Raw genomic sequence first — 22,810 nt, 5'->3', positions numbered from 1 at the left:
TCTTCAATGGACTTTGAGATTTGTTTGGATTCAAACCCTTTTTCTTTAGCATTGTTGATTGATTCATTATTTTTGCTTTGTTTAAATATCTTCAATTTGTTTCACAAAATAATAAGATTGTTTAAGTGAAAGAAGTAGCATCAATGTAATTTTGATATATGGTTCACAGATGGATAGCTTATTATAGTAGATTGCAACATTTGAGTTTCTAAAATTTTCAGAATTTCTATAATATCCAAAACTTCCAAAATTTCCTGAATTTATACATTAAAGTACTGTATAATATTGCATAACTTATACAAAACAGAGGCCGTTGGATGCATCCACATTTAAAAACTGGAGAGCTTCTTATTACTTAAATTAATAAAGGGTAAAGAGTTGTACCTCTCTCAGAGCGACAAACTCGGGACAATGACCAAACCAGAAGCAACTTCAAACTACAGAGCTGAATGCCTCTAATGCCAATTGCCTGATAATAAAATGAAACCAGAAAGTATATAAATAACAAACAACCAAATCAAGCAAAAATTAGCTAGAAGTATAGGTTCCTCAATAAAATAATAATCAGATAAGAAGGAAAAATATTACACTCCACACATTAGATATATTAATGTATTTTACCAAAAAAACTATTATATTACAAAAACAGTGAGTGAGCACTATATGATCATCACAACATTAATGAAACTCATGGTGTGTCTTATTCAGACTCTTCTTCAGACTCGACTTCATCATCAGACTCATCTTCATACTCATTTTCAGACTCGTCTTCAAACGCATCTGAGAACTCATCTTTGTACTCATATTCAGACTCATCTTCGAACTCATCTTCAAACTCCTCTTCATACTCGACTTCAAGTTGTTGATTGACAAATTCCTCCACAGGCACATCAATGATTGTTTCTGGTAAATCAATCCTTGTTAAGAGTACTTCACCATTATATTTTGGTATAGATGGACCCTTCGAATGTTTAGATGGCTCAGTTTCATAACTTTGTGGGAGATTAGATTCAACTTCATCACCCATATTAAACAAGTATCTTGGAAAAGTCTTCATAACATAATGTTTATCTTGATCATATGGATCTTGCACATAGAAGCATTGGTGTACTTGAGATGTAAGCACAAAAGGCTCTTCCTGAGAGCATCTCTTGTTAAAATAGACATCTTTTTCAACCTCGTACCAATCACACTTAAATAAAACAACCTTAAAATGGCTGTAATATTTTAATTCAACAATATCAACTATTCTACCATAATAAGTCAAATCTGCAACAATCGGATTTTTATCCTTTGAGCTTGCAAAGCTTGTATTTGAGGCAATTAGTGTAACACCACTATTTTGTGTTTTACGCCTTGCATCACGCTGCCTAACATGGAATCTATATCCATTTATGAGATATCCAGAATATCTTTTTGCAACAGAATTTGGTCCGCTAGACAATTGTTTTATCAAATCAGGCACATCCTCTTGCAAAGCACGAGTTTCAAACCACTGAGAGAAGTTTTGACAATGATTCTTGGATTTTCTCCATTTAGATTTTTGTGACTGATTATTAACCTCTTGCTCATGCTCTCTACAAAACATTTACTATATTTGTTAAAATAATAAATTAAATAAGATAAAAATTAATTATACAAAAGGAATGCTATATTCAAATTAAGGTACCTAATATATTCTTGAACATCGTCACAATTTCCCAATAAGTATGCATGTTCCTGACTTAGTGACTTGTCATCTAAAATGATTGGATCAGTTTTCTTTGCTCCTAAAGGAACTCCTTCGTTAGAAAAAAAACTCACAGGTTCTGCGTGACTTGGGTCACATTCATCATTGTTTTGCGCTCTCCTATTAAATCTGGTATGCACACCCCGATGCAGATATTTTGAGAATAAATTCATGCAATCTATTCCAACTCGTGTCTCTGCTATGCAACCTTATGGAAAATGCCTATTGCGAATTTATGATTTGAATGTACCCATTTCTCTTTCAGTGCAATATATCCATCGGTATTGCACTGGGCCGCCTAATCTCACTTCATTCACCAAATGAATAGGCAAATGAATCATTATATATAAAAATGAAGGAGGAAAAATTCACTCCAACTGATTTACTGTTTCTACGATCTCTACTTCTAAGCAATCCAATTTCTCCAATGTGATTACTTTTTGGCACAAACGATGGAAGAAGGAACTTAGACGAAACAAAGGAACAGCCACATGATCAGGAAGAATACTTTTAATTGGTATTGGAAGCAAGTAATGTAACATGAAATGAGCATCATGGGTTTTATAATTAGACACCTTTCTTTCATCCAAGTGCACACACCTAGATATATTGGAGGCACTACCATCAGGTAGCTTGACTGTCTTTAAAACTCAAAAAAAGATGGATTTCTATCCATTTGTCATTGAGAAGCATGCCTTTGTAAACTTTGTTCTCTTACTATCTTCTGTATCTTGTGGATGAAGGTTCTTCCTCATTCCCATATCTTTCAAATCATACCGTGCTTTTGCATGATCCTTTGTTTTTCCTGAAATATCCAAAAGAGTTCCAAGTATGCTATCAACTATGTTCTTCTCTATGTGCATTACATCAAGGTTGTGACGTAACAAGTTGTGCTGCCAGTAAGGTAATTCAAAAAAAATTGACCTTTTTTCCTTGGGCCATCATTTGATCTCTTTTTCTTATTCCCAAACACATTTTCAAAATCACGTAAGCTATTAAGAACATCAGTTCCCTTTAAAGGAGCTGGAGGAGGCCTAAATTCAGTTTTTCCATTGAATGATCTTTTGTTTGATCTCCATGGATGATCCATCGGTAGAAAAACACGATGATCCATATAGTACATTTTCCGACTATGTTTAAGATAGCGAGAATTAGTGCCATAGTTACAACAAGGGCAAGCAAACTTTCCTTTTGTACTCCAACCAGATAACATAGCATATGCAAGAAAATCACTGATTGTCCACATAAGAGCTGCCCGCATTTGAAAAGTTTCATTTCTGGAAGCATCATATGTTTAAACCCTGGAATCCCATAATAATTTTAACTCGTCTATCAATGTTTGTAAGTAAATATCAATGTCATTTCCAAGTGATCACGGTCCAGGTATAAGTAAAGAAAGTATGGAATATTCAGATGTCATGCACATCCAAGGTGGCATATTATAAATCATCAACATAACTGGCCATGTGCTATGTGATATACTCATGGTTCGAAATGGATTGAATCCATTACTTGACAAGCCAAGTCTCACATTGCGACAATCTTGTGCGAAATCTGGATGCACCCTATCAAAGTCTTTCCATGCTAGACCATCAGCGGGATGCCTTAACTTTCCATCTTTAGAACGTTCCTCTTCATGCCACCTCAAAGCATCTGCCGTCTTTGAGCACATAAATAGCCTTTTGAGTCTAGGAATTAATTGAAAGTGTCTCAAAGTCTTTGCAGAAACTCGATGTTGTTTTTTTGAAGACTCAAGCTCACTATCAACTTTAGGAGCTTCAATATATCGTGAAGCTCCACAAGTATGACAAAATTCGTCATCCTTATGATCATTCCTGAAGAACATGCAATCATTTGGACATGCATCAATTTTATCATAATCCAGACCAAGATTCTTAACCATAGACTTGGTTTTATTGTAAGACTGAGGAATTTTAAACTCGGGCATCACCTCTTTTAATAACTCTAGAAGAGAAGTGAATGATTCATTGCTCCATCCATGTAAACACTTCAACAAATATAAGCGAAGTGTGAATGATAATTTATAGAAACCTATACAACCAGAATATAATTCTTGGTTTGCCTCTTCAAGTAAGCTATAGAATTTCTTGGCATCTTCATTTGGACCATCATAAACTCCTTCAGCCTGTGCAACATCTCTAAGTTGATCATTCAACAACACATCAATATCATCACACGAGTAATCCATATCATCATCAACATTCAACTTGATATCCCATTCCCCTGATTCATCCATCAAGTATAGCCTTTAACGAATCCATGGAACATTAGATGATCATACACTACATTCCTTCGGTTTCAAAGAATATTACAAGATTTCGCACATGGACACTGAATTTTCTCTCCATGAGGATCTCCATAAGAGTAAGCAAAATCTATAAATGATTCAATGTCATCAATATACTCTTTGCTATACCTTGCTAAATTCATCCAATCCTTGGATTGGATATGTGAACTCTTAGAAGATGATATCAATATTTAGTCTTTAAGCAATAATCATTAACCAGTTAACAAATACGTTTTAAAAGTCACGAGTAATCTATCAGAATCATGTGTTATGAGATTATAAAAGTTTCTTACCTAGTCATGAGGCTTTCGCTATGTCAAATCAAGCCCTTAATCCTCCACAAATGTTTTTCAATGTTGATGATACTATAAATGAAAAATAAGTACAATTAATAGGATATACATAAATCTGTCCATAGATAAATGTGAAGATTTTGAGCGAAGAAATGCAGAAGAGACCACCTACGGAGCTTGTGACGGTCTGTCGTGCTTGTGACGGTCCGTAGGTGGCAGCGTAGTGCAGCTGTTGAAGGAAGATGGGGAAGTCTAACTAATTGTGGGGTTACGGAGCTTGTGACGGTCCGTCGTGCTTGTGACGGTCCATAGGTGGCAGCGTAGTGCAGCTGCTGAAGGAAGATGGGGAAGTCTAACCAAGTGCGGGGTTACAGAGACCACGAAGGTCCGTCGAGTCTGTAACGGTCCGTCCTGCAGGTTAGTCATGAAGATCAGAGAAGTAATCCAGTACCCATATTCCAAGAGTTTAAGTGTTTTCGAATGATGAACCTCGACGGACCGTCATGTATGTGATGGTCCGTAGGTGGCAGCGTAGTGCAGCTGCTGAAGGAAGATGGGGAAGTCTAAGTGTGGGGTTACAGAGTCCACGACGGTCCGTCGAGTCTATGACGGTCCGTCCTGCAGGTTCGACATGAAGTTCAGAGAAGTAATCCAGTACCCATATTCCAAGAGTTTAAGTATTTTGGAACGAAGACCCTCGACGGACCGTCGTGTCTGTGATGATCCTTCATACTTGCCGTCGAGGGTAATGAAGAGAGCAGAAGTGTGGGACGACAAAGTCCATGACGGTCCATCGTGGCCACGACGATCCGTCGAAAAACCTCGTTTTTGAGGTTAGACTCCGCATTGTTAGACGTTGGATTATTAGTTAGACTCTTCAATATTATTAGGTTATCTTGAGACTTTTATCATTGAGTGTTTGTGATTTTTGTTGATTAATCAAGCGAACTTTAGGATTTTCGTCTTTCTCATAGAAGTAAGTTTGAGCGTATCACTCCCTCTCTACCCCTTCTAGACTTGAAAAATATATCCTATATCGTCTATCTCTAAGGCATATGATTCATTTTCTATATAGTGCAACTCCAAATACAAAGAAAGTTTAGCAAATTCATACTACTAGGTGATCCCAAAACAACTAAGAAATATTCAACTAAAGTTTCTAATGTACACTTGAAAATGCAATAGAGAAACAACAAATGACTTCTAACACTTCAAGGCATGTAGTCGAAAAAAGAAACATTTTACAAGCAAATAGCTACAAGACATAATCAATTTGGTTAACAAAGGAACAAACCAAGCTTAAGGTGAGCGCAACTATGAACTCAGGAAGACTAAAAAAATAGTGACATTAAAACAGACATTTAAAACTTTTCAAATTCATGTAGAGTAGCTACTTACAGTTGAAAAAATCTATATTAGGGACAAAATATCATAGGTATCGCCACTTCAACAATTTAGTTCTTTGAAGTAAGACGACTTAGCTACAACTCAGTTCTTCATATCAAAACCTAAAAGCTATAATTAAGACTTTTTGAGATAAAATTTCATACCTTACAAACACTGTTGCAACAACCCAAGATGTGAGGCGTGTTCATGTGTGAAACATTTTATTCATTTGTGAAATCCGACGGAACAACTCGTTAACAAAGAATCTGTGATGAAAAGAGCAACTCATCAATAAAAAATATGTGACAAAAATCACTTTCTTCAACACTTCGATCTTCAACAAGGAATCTGTAAACAATTTTGACAGAAAACTGTAAAGGAAATCGTATTTTCGTATTTGGGGAAAAAAACATCTTACACTAACAATGCTTGGAGCGTAGAATCAGTTGGTCAACATCTGCTCAGCTCAGCTCCTCTGATTTTTAGCTCCTCCAATTTTGGAGAGTAGAATCAGTTCAGCTCCTCCGATTTTCAACTCTTCTTCAGTCTTCAGCTTCCTCTCTTCATCTCCTCCGATTTTCAGCTTCCTCTCTTTGATTTTCAGCTCATTCAGTCGATTTGAAGTTCTTGAGAAAAGAAATCATGTGGATTTTTCAGCTATATTCTGGGGCGTATGTTCTTGAGCGTAAAAATCGTAGAAATGTTGGAGTGAATATAATATTTTGGTGAAATTTTATTAGGCCACACCTCTAAAGTGTTGTATTTACAATTGTAAAAATAGGACCCTTTAAAAGTGTGGTCATATATATAAATAATTGTTGCCATTAATTTCATACTATGACAACACTTAAAAAGTGTAACCTATACCATTAAAGGGTACACTTTACAAGTGTTGCCAATATTATCGTTGCCAGAACATAAAAATTTAGGCTACATTTTAAAAATGTTCTCAAAAAATTTTTAGGCAACACTTTTCAAGCGTTACTCAGATTTAGTGTGGCCATAGGCCTAAAATGGTGTAGTGTAAATTGTTTTTCATCTTTAGCGATTCCAATAACTATGTTGAATGTCTCTCCACATGAAATTTGGTCTTCAAGGTCAGCTTCACATCTATATGATATCCATCATTTCATTTGCTTCCAATATTTAAACTAAGCCAATACCGACATTGATATTACTGACAATTGATAAGAGACTTCAACTTTCCATACATATTCCTCAATACATTCTCCATATATCTCATCATTGGCATATATATTTCCAGGCAATGCTTGTTCAGAATTTCTTTCCTTGATTTCTTCGATAGAAGCAACCATATCGCTATTATGAAAATCTTCAAGAGTTCTTGCTTCATGTTGATGATATTAATGTCTTGCTTCTCCACATGGTTGACTGTATTGTGTTATGAATCTTCGATCCAATCTCTTTCAAGGTAGATGGAATTCATGGCATCTATTGCTCGAGCCTCCGCTACTAAACATTGTTCCCTATCTTCTTCTTCTTCAAGAACTTTTTGAGCCATATTGCTCTCCTTGGCTCGACAATATCTTTTTATATGTCTAACATTACCACATCGGTAGCATTTGAGAGACATATTACCATAATTATTAGAAGATTATTCCTTTTCTCCAGGCTAGCTTGAAACAGCCGAGCATCGGCAGTACGACATATCTCTTACTTTTCCTTTGAAGTTCCTCTTGTGAAATTCTCATTAAGAACATCTCATAAATACTCTCCCACAAGGTATGATTCCATACATGCCTTCCATACCTTATAATTGGACTGATTCAACAACTCAATCCCCAGTCCATTAACATCGCTGCTAAAATCCATCAACGCAAACTAATTGAATCTACCACCAACCCGATATTGAAAGAACACTTGCAATCCAATCTAGAGATATGTAGAGAATAAAAGAAGAATAGTATAATCATGAAACCTTCTCCTATACCAAGATCGTTAACTAAGATCGGAAAATTTAGCTAAAGACGAGGAAGCTAGAAAGGAGGAATTTCGTTTATGAAAGAATACTCTTTTATTAGGTTGTTCTTGGTTTGATGAGTTGTTTACAAAACTGTACAAGACTGCCAATATTTATACTTGTCCATGGATGGTTCAAGAAATTCTTTGAGATACTTCTACAAAGAAACTTCTAGTGAAGCTTTATCTTGTAGATATTTAGATATTTTTTAAGATAATTATCCTAGATATTATCCTACACTATTCTAGAAACATTACTAGAACAATCTATCATATTCCCAAAAAATAAACTTTGACTTTTTTCACACTCTGTGTATAAGCTAAAACTTTATACACTAAATCATCTACTATAAATGTTAAATCTAAACACATGGTTAATAGTATATCTCTCAACAATCTAGCACTAAGATTTTTAACCATCACGATTGTTATAATGTATTATATTTAAATGCATGCTTAATAGTATACATCCCAACAATATATATCCCAACAATCTCCCATTTAGACTTTTAACAATCATAATTTTTATAATATACTGTATCTAAATGCATGGTTAATAGTGTATACCCTAACAATCTCCCACTAAGTTATTTAATCTTGAAAATTGTTAGAAAACTATTTATAAATACATGATTAATATGATATATCCTAATAACCTCCCACTTAGACAGTTAACAATGCATTTACAACTTTTGTAGATATTTCTTTTATTTTTTTAATCAAAAGGATTTTACCAAGTTGTTTTCTTATGCAACTTCGTCTACTACTAAGTCGTAACTTACCGATTTTGTATTAGATCTTTAGAGGCTTTATCATGAAACCCTTCAAAAACTTACTTCTTTACATGATTTTTGTTATGAAATTCCTCTTAAACAACAAACCAATCAATCTTTATTATGATTATCTCACTACGACTAAGTACTAGTATTATAATCACACTTTCATGTTCTTGAGTTTTAATATTTTCTTCAAAATCGTTCGATATGTAAATGTTTACAACTTTTCATGAAGTGTTCTTTTAATTTGCTTAACATCAGTTCAACTACTTGAGATACTAGTTTTCTTATGTCTAGTAATGTTTCTCCAACTACATAAACACAATGAAACATCAATTCTGACATGCCCATTAGATTATCTTGAGCGTAAAAGTTTATAACTTACTCATTTTTTATTCCTTTGTTCAATTCGTATAAAACTAATTTAATTTAAGGATATTGGTTTAGTAAATGATCCTTTTCTATAAATCAAACAATTGTGTTAACAATTGCCTTATTTTCTTTAGATCATTATAATAAACATTCTTTCATTCTTTATTTAAGTACCACACACATTCCGTTTTTAATTTCAATTTTTTTATTCTCCCAATCAGCACATGTGCTGGACAATTTTATATCCGAACATGTCACTGGTTGAACTTACGTCAAATCCAACAAGATATTCTATAGTTTTTTAAGGTACTGAATTGTAATAAATTGAATTCAGAATGTGATATGTAGTTATTGGAACCCATCTAAAAATAAATAAAATAACTAATAATAAGTCAATACTTAATCTTGTAATCTTCATAAGAGTCTACTTCTTTTATCTTCTACACCAATATGTAACTATTCTATAACATAAGTGACTTGTGAGCACTGTAGAGAGTTTTACGTCAATACAGTCAAAATGTACTGACTATATATTTTTCACGATGCTATTTCATTTGTCTTAAATATTTTGATCAATTTATCAAGACATTAAGAATAAAAAAGAATCAAAAAATAAGTATTCATATCATGAGTAACCCTTTGTAGAAATCTCAAAAATACTCAAAGATACCTCTTGCCTGAATGTTCATTTACCTCACAAGTCAAAATAGAATAATTCTAACTTAACGCTTCAACTTTTTTCTTATATTCCTTCTTAACAGACCTCACATGTTGGTAGTGTCTTCACTTTCAATGAAGTGTGATGTTCATCCATTAACCAACCTCTATGTTCTATTCCAAATTTATAAATTAGACTCTAGTGTACAATGAGTTTCATTCAATTTAAAAGATTCTTTTTTTATGAGATAGATTAATAAAATTCAATACATGAAAGATAATACTATTAAAAAAAATCATGCATCCATATACCACAAGAAATAAAATATTAATCAAACTCAATGATAGGAGAATTACAAACAAATATATTAAATATTCATCTCTTATATAGTTAAAATATAAATAATTCCTCATAACATAAAGTACTTGTACAATGCATTTTTTGAAATAATATCTTATCTCTATCAAAACAAAAACTTATGTAGCACTAAGTGGGTGTGTAAAGTCTATGGAGAATTTGAGATCTAATAAATTAAATAGATTATAATATTTTGACTAATCCTAAATAAAGAAATGCAGGGCTCATTGATACATATATATACATGCATCTTGAATAGACAATCGATGGGATTGGAGAACTTCTCATGCAATACACATGTAAAATGACCGATTATTTACTCCATAAACTTATATAGACCTAACTCAGATGGAGAGTCTAGTGTTAATTTGTGTAATACCCCGTATCCAAAAAACAAAAAACCAGTTTTCAGAAAATCTTCAGGTGCAACAGACGATGGCTATCGACGGACCATATCTTGACCCAAGGTCTGTCCTTCACATCTGTCGATGGGGTGAGAAACCCCCAAAAATCTAAGTCTAGGAAAATTTAACTAAGTGCGAACAATGGGCGGACCTACGGTCCATAAGTCATACTACTGTCCGTATTCTACATCGTCGATCAACACCCCTTTTACCTATTTTATAACAAGAACCATGATTGACTAGCACGATCCGTAGATGGACCTACGAACCGTAGGTGGATGTTAGCAGACAGTTAGGGGGGGGGGGAATGCAGTTGGGTCAACTTCAAATGATCATAAATTTTAGCACAAAATGTGTTAGGTGTCCCATGACCTACCAAAAGATAGATAATTTAATTAGCTTTCCATAATCACCGACCTTGCTAAAATCAGATCTCCAAGTAAAAAAGTTATGCCCGTTTTAGTAAAGGCCTGTCGAACAAACCCAACCAACAGACCCAAACGACGGACCGTTGATTGAACGATGGCCCGTCAGTCTAGGTCCTCGTTTGGTCCGACAATAATTAACTCAGGGGTCTTTTGGTCTTTTCCCACATCATTTAAACCCTAGGATTTGTTGTTTTGACCCTAAATCATCAGATTTTAGTCACTTTAAGCCTAGAAATATAACTAAAACTTACCTAAGTCAAATCGCTAATCAAAACATTGAAAATTAGAAGCAAGAAAGGAGAAAAAGGTCAAGAACCCTAGTTCAAGAACGTAGCAAGGTTCCACCAGTTCCAACCCCAAAGTCTAATTGTTTCTCCTTGAAATTTCTCACCATCTGTGTGGAATTTCAATAGTTGGTTCCTTTCACTCATTGAGTCCCTAGTTTTAAGTCAGTTATTGATTCTCTTATGATGATTTAATTTAAAGTTTCTAGAACTTTGGTAAAACTTCATAAATTTATTAAATTTATGTTCCAAATTAGATTGTAAAGTTATTGTTCAGTTTATCGCATGGATTTCAGAACCCTGACTTTGTATATCTTTAAATCTTGAATTACACTTTTTAGGTCAGATATTTTAGCTATTCTATTATACATGCCTCAGTTTTAATGCATCATTATCAGATTAAATGTTGCATTCTCAGTTTGCATGTTCAACTTTGAGCAATCCAATAATTACAGAAAATTCAGACATAATCAGTTAACTATATCACTCAATGGGAGGAGCATAATATCGAGTTGGACTAGGGTTCAACGTACCCAATTAGTCCCAGAACTACTAGTCAAATAGCTTGTAAGTCCACTCTATGGGAAATCAATTTAGTGATCATTCCAGCATGCCTTTATACCTTTGGCAGGTATATTGAGTCCTCTTGGTGGGGCGTATACATAAGACTCTACATTTAGCTCATGTGGTTTTATTATAGGTTATTAGTAGCTCTCACGGCTTATTCAAACTCTCTTGCATTAACCATTTATCAATATACTCAGTATTCAGTTTCACAATGTTATAAATTGGTCATTGCATTCAGTTCGATCAGAAATTTAGTATATCCTATTCATATTATTATACTTGCTTTTGTGCTTGTTTAGTTATGTTTTATTCTAGCTTTATTCTCTCATACATGCTCAGTACCTTTCAAGTACTGACGCATACGTGGGGTACATATTCTCGTGATGTAGGTTCAGGTTCTCAGCATTCAAATCATGCATAGATCGATTTCTGACTAGTTCAGCAGATTCAGTGGTGAGTCCTCATTCTGTGAGGACAATAGTCATGAGTTCTTTTCAGTATTTTAATCATTTAGTTTCAGTTTTTGCAAGACTTAACTGGGGCTTGTCCCATTATTTCTAGTCTAATTTAGAGGCTATTTTTAGAGATTGTTTCATTTATCACAGTAATAGAATATGTGTATATCCCATCTTTTCAGTTTAGAATTATGATTTACCTTCCGCAACAGTTTATATTCTTTAGTATGCTCATGATTATGCCAGTAGAATTAGCTTAGGATCACTTGTGGTCCTAGGTTCCGTGTTCGCGTCTCGGGCGTGACAGTTTAAGCAAGTGAAAATCCTGTACTTACATTGATCGAATCATATATTACTTAGGTAGGAGAGTTATTACAAATTTAAAAAACTAGATTAATAAATAAATAGTGACTTGTCTCATTTTCATCCGATAGGGAGGAAGGTCTAAGCCACACATAAGCTAATACTTACTATAATCTAATCAAATATGACCAAAAAAACTCATATAATGATCTCGAAAAAATAAATTTCTTATTGGAAAAAATAAATTTCTTATTGGGCATCCATAATACTTCACTATTATGGATGTTTAACATGCAAACCACAGATATGAAAGTATTAGGTCCAGGATGTGCTGATCATTCCCCACGTTGTATTACACTGATGCAAAAAGAGGATATTACACATAAGACTTTTAACTTCCTAAACAATTTGGCGAAATATGAGAATTTTCAAGAGATAGTACAGAGAACTTGGCAACATTGACCAAGCAATGGGACAATGTATGGGATATGGCAAAAGTTACACAATGTGAAAAGAGGTTTAAAGAGCAAAATAGTGTTGCATTTTATGGGGTACAGAGAAGAATAAGAACATATAGACAACATTTGCAAGATATACAGAGTTCTTTGAGAAAACCAGGTCAAGCACATGACATTATAGAGATAGAAAAAAGAGGTATAACTGAATCTGGAGAAATTGATTAATATTGAAGAGAGCATCGTGAAGCAGAAATCAACGGTACAATGGTTACAATTCAGAGAAGGGAACACAACATACTTTCATGCTAGCTTGATGAAATGAGAGTCCCAAAATAGGATCACAAGCTTAATCACAAATGCGGGAAGGACTATTACTAGTAGAACTGAAATTGAGGAAGAGATTACAGGTTTTTACAAGAAATAATTGGGATCTTGTGCCAGTCAACTACCTACAAATAGAAGGGTTATGCAAGATTGTCCAGTCTTGAATAAAGTCCAACAAATCAACCTGAATGCACCTGTGAGTATGCAGTAAGTTGTTGTGGCTTTGAAGAATATAAATTATAACAAAGCCATGGGATATGATATTAATACCTATTTCTTGAAGAAGACTTGGGGCCAGATAGGAGAGGACATTACTTATGTTATGCTACACTTCTTCTCCACAGGTAAATTGTGTAAAGTCGTCAATTGCACCACTGTGACCATTATACTAAAAGTAGATTGCTCTTCCAAGGTATTAGAGTTTAGGCCTATATCCTGTTGTACACTATTATACAAGATCATATCAGAAATGCTAACAAACATGATGCAATGTGTGATGGAGATATTGGTGAATTAAAATCAGTCTGCTTTTGTGACATGGAGGCTGATTAATGACAACATCATCTTAAGCAATGAGTTAGTTAAGGGATATGGAAGGAAGGGAGTATCCCAAGACATATGCTTAAAGTTGATATGGAAAAGACTTATGATTCTGTTGAATGGAGATATCTTAGACAGGTAATGATTTACCTGCAATTTCTTGAGAAATTTATTGAGTGGATATACAAGTGTATTAGTACAGTATCATATTCCATACTCGTATATGGCCATCCTAGTACTCCTTTCACAACAAAGAAAGGACTAAGAAAGGGAGATCCTTTGTCTCCTTTTTTGTTTGTGCTATCTATGGAGTATTTGACAAGACTAACCAAGAAATTAAAGCATGACCCTAACATCTATTTCAACCCAAAGTGTGAAAGAATGCAGATTGTGCAAATCAATTTTGCTGATGAACTCTTGTTGTTCAGTTAGGGGGGGTATTATATCAGTTAGATTGACGTTTAAAATTTTCCAAGAGTTCTTTTTAGATTCTGGTTTAGTTGCAATTGATGATAAGAGTTCTATTTATTTTGGAAATGTGCCAACAAATGTACAACTTGAAATCCTTTAGGAACTAGGTCTATCACAAGGCTGCTTACCTTTGAGATACTTAGGAGTCCCACTGATTTCTAAGAGGGTGTCTATTCTACAATATAAGCCTTTGATTGTTAAGATAATGAGCTGAATACAAAGTTGGACATCCAGATTTCTCTCTTATGCAGGAAGGACTCAGTTGATTAAGAGTGTCTTGTTCTCTATTCAGGTGTTCTGGTCACAGGTGTTTGTGCTACCAAAAAAAGTTATCAAATGCATTGAAAGATTATGCAGGACTTTTCTGTGGACAGGGGGAATAGATGCATCCAGGAAGGCACTAATTGCTTGAGAACAACTATGTAGTCCTAAAACTGCCGGGGGAGGGGGGGGGGGGAGGGGGGGCTAAATTTGCTGGATATCCATGCATGGAATAAGGCTGCAATAAGTAAGCTATTATGGAAACTGAGTACAAATAAAGAAGACTAAGGGTAAAGTGGATTCAAATGTAATATGGGAAACAAGGGACTCCCTGGGATGTTCTATCCCCTCAAGCTTCATGGATTGTGAATAAGATACTTCAGATGCACAAAGAATTGGAGAGTATTGGCTGGAATGAGGAGTATGTCAAGAGTATTAGAAAATTCTCCGTAAAGCATGTATATAAAACCATTAGATGAGAATACCAAAAGGTTGAGTGGTGGAGGATTAAATGTAATAATGCAGCCTGTCACAAGTGGATTTTCATCATATATTTAGCACTACAAAGCAGGTTACTCACAATGGATCAATTAGCAACATGGGGCTGTGTGGAAGTACTCCAGTGTGTATTGTATCGAGCAGAAGATAATACATATTGTAAAGGGAAGCAAGAAAAGGCTGAATATATAGAATGACATTGGCTGCAATATGTACTTCATCTGTCAAGAGAGGAACGAAAGAATTTCCAGAAAATAACAAGAACCCCGAGAATGTTGGCAAAACAGATTGTTCAAGAGGTGCATATGCGAGAAAGATAAAGAATGACATTAAACAGTGTCCTAGAATATTTGAACTTTTATCTTGGGTAGATGCAAGGCTTTAGCTAGAATGGTAATAGTGTAGTAAATGTTTTTTAGTGTAGCAAGCTGATAATGCATAGCTGGGAGATATCCAGTATGCATGAGTTACTGTTTTGTATTGTTTTGGTAATGAAAATATTTTATTTACCAAAAAAGAAGAACTTTTGCTGCTGAGTAATTTTTATAATATATCATCTTTTTATTAAAGATACACGAATTAAGAATAAAGAGATAAATTCTAAAAAAAATTACTTTATTTATGTACTATTTTCCAAAAAAAAAAAACATGTTTATCTAGACACTTACTAAAAAAAATGTTTTTGTATACATTGACTATTAGAATTCAAAGCGTACCTCATGGATATCAATGCATCTTCAACAATAAATTTGGAAGAAGAATGACTACTCATGCAACATACATATATGGTGTGATTTATTCAATTCAACAAATTTAGAACAAAAACTTACTCAGATGGAGAGTATATTTTAATTTAGTTTACTTGCAAAGTTAAGCGAAAGGTGTCAAATAAGCCTCGTTTTTGTTTTTGGTGACATATTGACTAATAGCCGGTCAAATCGTCTTTAAAACGTAACTAACTAATTATGGGATAAAATTAATATTTTCAAAACATTCTAATCTTTTATATATACAAAAAAACGCATTTTTATTATTCAAACCAAATTATTTAAAAAGAAAAATCTTTTCATCTCCCCTCCTCTCTTCTCTCTCTTCTTTTCTTCATCTTCTTCCTTAGAAATTCGGAAATCCGTCATTACTCTTCTTCTGCAGTCGTTACTCTTCCTCTCCAGTCATCCATTACTCTCTCTTCTTTCTGATCTGTTATCGTGTTCGACTAGAAATGGGTAAGTTATTTTTTGAAATACTTAACAATTTTCAAAGTTTTTTTCTTGGATTAATGAACAATAAAATGTGTTGTAGGTGTAAAAAATGATTAATTGACTTAATGGTGTGTATTATTTTATTATTTTTGAAAGAAAATCAGCCAATTCAAAAAATCCTTATTTTGAGGAAATGTATGTGTAATGTTATCATTCAATGAAAAGCCATTGTTTGTTGCTGTTGTTGTTCTTTTATTTGGCCATTTTGTTTATATGATTTTAAAGTATGTTGCCACATTTTAGTGATATGTTAGTCATCTGTTGCCACATATGATTCAAATTTTGCAATAACCAGTACAGATGTCTCAACATATGATGCATCTATCACTACATAAGATGTATATGTTGTGCAACAACAGGTACATATGTGGCAACATAATTTTAATTTATTGCAACAGACTATCCATCGGTTGCAACATGCTGCTATTATTATATTATAATGAATTTTAAAATTGATATGTGGTCATCTGGTGCCACATAAGATTAAAATGTTGCAATAATCTGTATAGATGTATCAATATATGATGCATCTGTTGCTACATAAGATGGATATATTGCACAACAACATGTACATATGTGGCAACATAATGTTAATTTAACGCAACAAACTATCCATCGGTTGTAACATACTACTATTATTATATTATAATGAATTGTAAAATCTCAATATTTTTTTATTTACCTTGTAGATGAAATGATACAAGAAGTTTCATGCATGACAACAACTCAATCTTCTAACATGAAATGCTCTTTTTGTCTATGCGGAGAATGTGATCAGCAACATGATTATTTTATTAGTCATGTTCAAAAACTCACTGATATTTTAAGGAAATGTCTCGTAATATTGATGTGCAAAGATCTAAGAATACTTCACAACCTTTGAAATGTAAGAGGTTGAAAAAAATCTATTTCTCAAACACTTATATGATTATTTAAAATAAAGAAAAGGAGAAGAAGGCAAAAGAGGAGAAGGAGAAGAAAAAGGAGAAGAATGCAAGGGAGGAGAAGGAGAAGAAGGCAAAGGAGGAGAAGGAGAGGAAGAAGAAGGCAAATGAAGAGAAGGAGAAGGTGAAGAAGGCAAAACATGAGAAGGAGAAGAAGGCAAAACATGAGAAGGAAAAGGAGAAGAAGAATAAGGCAAAGGAGATGGAGATGGAGAAGGAGAAGGAGAAGGAGAAGCAAAAAGCGAAAAAGAATTGGAAGAAAGTCAAAGTTGTCAGTTGTGATGTGAAGAGAAAATATTCATTTGAAGGTTATAACATTGACGGCGAGGGTCCAACTGAACTAATGTCATCCTTCTCGTAATGGATTAAAGAGGGTCTTTACAAGCATCATGCAAAAAAGTAAGTAAAGTAAAGCAAGTAAAGTCGTTCAAGTATAATTAGAATTTCTTATTGTTGTCCAATATATAATGATTTATAATTATTACACAATTGCAGAGGAAACAAGGAGGATCACTACTTAACCAATTGTTCAAAACTTCAATTTGACGAGCTTGATTTAGTGGTTGCATTTCCAATAAATTAGGACTGGTTCTAAGTAATATCTCAACCCAATAGGTTCTGGAATGATGAGGTAAATCCATGCTCACTTTTTATATTTACTGTTTAGCACATGAATATATACAATTAAATTGGTACAGTTGTTTGATGCATGTGTGCAGTATGTGGATGTCATATTTTACTATCTGCGTAAGAATTCGAAGCAAAAGATTGAGTCTGAATATCAATATACCACCAATAGTTGTTTTTCCAAAACATACATTGACAATTCTAGTGAATATGATGATAAAATCATTGACATAATGAAAGGGTATGTTATACCTTCGGGAATGTCTTGCCACTTGATGGGTGATGTTTATGTTCCTGTAAATAGTAATGGGGAATTCCATTGGGTCTTGGTAGTCCTTGTATTGAAGGAACAGTGCATAAAAGTGTATGATTCCATGTCCTCAAATAGGTCTAATAGAAAAATATCCTCCGAGATTCAAAAGATGACTACAATGTTGCCGAAGTACCTTGAGTTGAGTGGATTTTTTGAGCAAAATGAGCAAAGCGACAGGTCAGTTCTTAAATGTTACCAAGGAAAGAATAAATCTCACCCATTTGAAGTCAATCATGTTATTGGGTATTGCCCAACAAGAAAGCATTACTTTGTCCTACGACTATCAAAATGTGATGTTATTATATTTTCTGATTGATGATATACCGTGCAGAGATTGTGGAATTTTTGTTGCTGCATACGTTGAGTATTTGAGAGATGGATTACAAGTACCATCATGTGGAATTAATGATGACACCCTTCGCTTGATATATGCTTCACTCTTATGGAATTATGGGATTGTAAAGGCTCGAAATGGTTACGTTAGTAATAGTGAAGACCCAGAGATGCGTAGAACAAACAAAAATAAGATTGATGAAAATTTTGAGTTTAAAACCATTGATTAGATAGGTTGTTATGTATATCATATCATTGTGAATTACCTTTTTGTTGATAAGTTATAAAAAACAATTGGTGAAGTGTTAACTAAAATGTAATTTTAGTAGTAATAAACACGACAAAATTATATGTTGCAACAGTTCGTATATATGTAGCAATAGATAGTATATATGTAGCAAGATATAGTGTATATGTAGCAACAATTCTTATATATGTATCAATAGATAGTATATATGTAGCTACATATATACTATGTTATTTGTGGAAGAAAAAGGGAAAAATACAGAAGGAGTTATTTGAGGCACAAAAAGAAAAAAATAAATGAAGTTCATAAAGAAGAACAAGAACTTCATAAAGAGTTCAATGTTAGTGGTGATGATGAGATTAAAATCATCAATACAAACACTTTCCCTGTGCATCTGCATCCTGATGCTAATTGTGACAACATCATTAGGTCAGTCCTCGAATGACCTTTCGTCAAATTCAGGGATATCCTCAAGAGAAATCAATTAAAAGATTTTTTCAAAAATAGTTGTTTTGGTCATTTTCTTGATTTACCCATTGATCCACTACCAGGTTTTCAAATAACCATCGTATATGAACTTTGGAAAAGAAGGTTCATTTTTGAAAATCCCAATAAAAAAAAGAAATTCTAATTAATTATTGTAACATGCAAGTTTTCTTTGGCATAAAAGAGTTTGCCATAGTTACAAGGCTAAAATGTCATCATCCTGTTGAGCCCATCCCTAAATACATTGTTATAACAGAACCACGACAAAGAAAGTAGTTAAAGAAGTAGAAGAAGCAGGACAACAGTCACTACCAACTAAAGAGTAGGACTTGATATCCCTTGTTGGCAAAATCTTTAAAAATTCTGACTTATTAAGTTTGTCGGAATGGGAGGATTCAACAAAGAAGCATAAGAAGTCATTGTGCTTACTTTGGTTGACACATAATATTCTTTGGCCAAAGGATCCGAGAAACAACATACTTTTAAAGTATGTCAATTTCGATAAGAATATTTAAACTTCCAAGAACTATCTGTGGGGTCATGAGAGCTTTCATCTAACTGTCTACTACATGTTGAGGCCTTTAGGAGAAAAGACCAGCAACTTTTTTGGTTTTCCATGGGCTTTCATGGTAAATCTTAATGTTTTTAATATTTTTATATTATATTAAGTAATACTTCAACATTTTAGTTACAAATTTTCCTTTTTGACATGCCTGAGCATTTGAAGCCATTCATTATTTGACACACCAAGTAAATGCAGTAGAAGAGAGATCATCCCCAAGGATGATGAGATAGTTGATGGCAAGAACAAAAACTACCAAAGAAGGGTATATTCAAGATCTTTCTAACCCTACTTTATATGTAGTAAGTTATTATTAGTATATTACAGACATATGTTGCTACATTTGTGTCACAGATGTTGGTACAAATGAATCATCTGTAGCAACATGAGTCACATGTTACAACACATGACTCGTGTGTAGCAACATGTGACACAAATGTTGCTACAGACGAATCATGTGTTGCGACATATGCCACAAATATTGCCACAGATGTATTTGGCATTATACCTTTGCCTATCATTGGATCACTTTTTAAAAAGAGTAATTTCTTATAATTATATGTTGCAAGAGTTTTGTTATATGTTGCGACTTTAACAGCAGAAACTGCATATGTTTCTACAGATGAAAAATCAAGGAGACACTAATAGACGATTCGATCGATTTAGGAAAGGAAAAATAATAATTTGAACCAAATTAATAATAAGGTATAACATTTGGAACAATGATTTAGAAGGGTGTTATATAACTATAATATGGATTTACTAGGACAATGTATGATGAACTAGTCAGATGATTGTCTTTATAAATATAATTGCTATAATCTAATGGAGAGTGTTGTTAACGACCATAATTTGTTACTTAGATATGTTGTAGGACTATATATTGGTGTTACAAATCTAATTACGTTACAATTTAATTGAATTAAGCCCCAAATAAGTTATTTGTTATAAATATATGTTGCAATAGTTTTGTTATATCTTGTGAATTTAACAACAGAATATGTTGGTACAGATGAAAAATCAAGGAGACACTAATAGAAGATTTGATCGATTTAGGAAAGGAAAAATGTAAATTTGAATTTTTTTAGTGATTTAGACCATAAATAATAAATAATAATAAGGTATAACATTTGGAACAACGATTTCGAAGGGTGTTATATAACTATCATATGGATTTACTACGACAATGTATGTTGAACTAGTGAGATAATTGTCTTTATAAATATAATTGCTATAATCCAATGGAGAGTGTTGTTAACGACCATAATTTGTTACTTTGACATGTTGTAGGACTATATATTGGTGTTACATATCAAATTACGTGACAATTTAATTTAATTAAGCCCCTAAAAAGTCATTTTTTATAATTATATGTTGCAAGAATTTGTTATATGTTGCAAATTTAACAACAGAAACTGCATATGTTGCTACTGATGAAGAACCAAGTAGACACTAATAGATGATTATATCGATTTATAACATAAATAATCAATAATAATAAGGTATAAAAATATAGAGTGTTGTGTACGACCATAATTTGTTATATCATAATTCGAATATAAGTACGAAACAAGTGAAGGCAACATTTCACCATATGTAATATAATATGTTGCCACATATATAATTTCAAAATAAATACAAAAACAATAAAATCAACATCGTCTTCAACAAATCTTAAATTAAATTATTCCCACAGAGTAGTATGCGGAAGAAATTTAACTAGATAATCTAGTTCTAGAATACAAATACACAACTCGCAATGAATATCATCTTCATCGTAACTTTATCTGGGCCAACCAATCCTGCGGGCATTTTATTGGGATTGATGCACAGGGCAACAAATGGGTCTTACACTCAAAATATTTGGTTCTTTCACCCACATTCGATTTAAAATGCACCGCAAATGGTGTCGACATCTTCTCACTATTACTGGCATGTTTTTTTTCATGTTGGCAATGTACATAAAGCCTTCTCTCATGGAAATACTGCCTTCAAATATCGAAATTACGACAAACATATACTCTGCACCTCTGTGGCCACCTTCTGCTGCTTTTTTAATCATTCTCAGTGCAGTTAGATTATTACGATTGAAAGAATCAAACTATAAGAGAAACAACACATTAAGATTACAAAATAAATAGATTCAAAGTGAAAATGAACTAAAAACAGTAAAATTACCACGCCTTTTCTTTATAAGTCTTCTAAGTTATCCGATGTCATGCAAATATTCATGAAAGACAGGGCATGTTGATTCGTCGTCCATGTAGGTTCAGTAGAAAGCTGGCCAATGTAACCTTCTGATATACAGAAGGTTCATTACCAACTCTATTTAGGAACCTAAAACATAATTTAACACTAACTAAATCTTCTAGAGAGTAGGAACCAACCCTTTCAACGATAAGAATTACTAGTTCAGTCGGGAGGGATTCAAAGAGGTTTAAGCTAGTTGAAGCCATTTTTGAGAATGAAGAAGAAGACAAGAAGAAAAGACAAATTTTAACTTATATCTCCCTTCTTGTGTTCTTATAAAGGCAAAAAACTTTGAAATGTTGCAAGACATGACGTTTCAATAGAGTGAACTGAAGAGTCGTAGTTATTAAACAAAAAGTATAATCTAATAACATTTATTGCATATGTTGCCACATCTAATATATCTAAAAGCACAGTCCACATAATCATTATTTAATATTAAATGTTGCAACATATGATTATATGTAGAAACATTTGAGTAATATGTTGCTTTCAAATGATTATATGTAGAAACTTTCGTCCGTCACAACATGTGGCATATGTTGCTACAACTAATTCGTGTGTAGAAACATTTATTTCATATGTTGCCACATCTAATTTATCTAAAAGCACAGTCACACGTAATTATTATTTAAAAGTATATGTTGCTACAGATGATTATATGTAGCAACATTTGAGTCATATATTGCTACAAATTATTATATGTAGAAACATTCGTTGGTCACAACATGTGGCATATGTTGCTACAACTTATTTGTCTGTAATAACATTTATTGCGTATGTTTCCACATCTAATATATCTAAAAGCACAGTCTCACGTAATCATTATTTAAAAGTATATGTTGCTAAAAATGATTATATGTAGCATCATTTGAGTAATATGTTTCTACAGATGATTATATGTAGCAACATTCGTCCGTCACAATATGTGGCA

At 33.3% G+C, this 22,810-nt stretch overlaps 2 protein-coding genes across 2 annotated transcripts; one reads left to right on the top strand and one right to left on the bottom strand.

The window, feature by feature from the left end:
* Nucleotides 1-2,397: 2,397 nt before the first annotated feature.
* Nucleotides 2,398-3,986, bottom strand: LOC101246416 (uncharacterized). Its single transcript, XM_004237230.1, has 3 exons — nucleotides 3,242-3,986; nucleotides 2,654-2,980; nucleotides 2,398-2,534 (listed from the first exon to the last, which is right to left on the bottom strand). Exons 1-3 carry the CDS (start codon nucleotides 3,984-3,986, stop codon nucleotides 2,398-2,400), a joined length of 1,209 nt encoding a protein of 402 aa, XP_004237278.1.
* Nucleotides 3,987-15,045: 11,059 nt separating this feature from the next.
* Nucleotides 15,046-17,419, top strand: LOC138348050 (uncharacterized). The gene is made up of 2 exons (XM_069296657.1): nucleotides 15,046-15,151; nucleotides 17,058-17,419. The coding sequence occupies exons 1-2, from the start codon at nucleotides 15,046-15,048 to the stop codon at nucleotides 17,417-17,419; spliced, it is 468 nt and encodes a 155-aa protein (XP_069152758.1).
* The last annotated feature ends 5,391 nt before the right edge of the window (nucleotides 17,420-22,810 follow it).

This window comes from Solanum lycopersicum, chromosome 4 (assembly GCF_036512215.1).
Source record: "Solanum lycopersicum chromosome 4, SLM_r2.1".
Taxonomy (NCBI): domain Eukaryota; kingdom Viridiplantae; phylum Streptophyta; class Magnoliopsida; order Solanales; family Solanaceae; genus Solanum; species Solanum lycopersicum.
Note: the sequence above shows the minus strand (reverse complement) of the source record. Positions and strands in the feature narration are given on the sequence as shown.

Excerpts from the sequence above, each read along its gene's own strand:
- LOC101246416 (XM_004237230.1), bottom strand. The coding sequence starts at position 3,986 with ATGGATGAATCAGGGGAATGGGATATCAAGTTGAATGTTGATGATGAT. Across the intron at positions 2,981-3,241 it reads TGTGAGACTTGGCTTGTCAA|CTCTTATGTGGACAATCAGT; the intron begins GTAATGGATTCA and ends AAATGCGGGCAG. Across the intron at positions 2,535-2,653 it reads TGATGGCCCAAGGAAAAAAG|GAAAAACAAAGGATCATGCA; the intron begins GTCAATTTTTTT and ends TGGATATTTCAG.
- LOC138348050 (XM_069296657.1), top strand. The coding sequence starts at position 15,046 with ATGACATTGGCTGCAATATGTACTTCATCTGTCAAGAGAGGAACGAAA. Across the intron at positions 15,152-17,057 it reads CAAAACAGATTGTTCAAGAG|AAAAGGAGAAGAAGGCAAAA; the intron begins GTGCATATGCGA and ends TTTAAAATAAAG.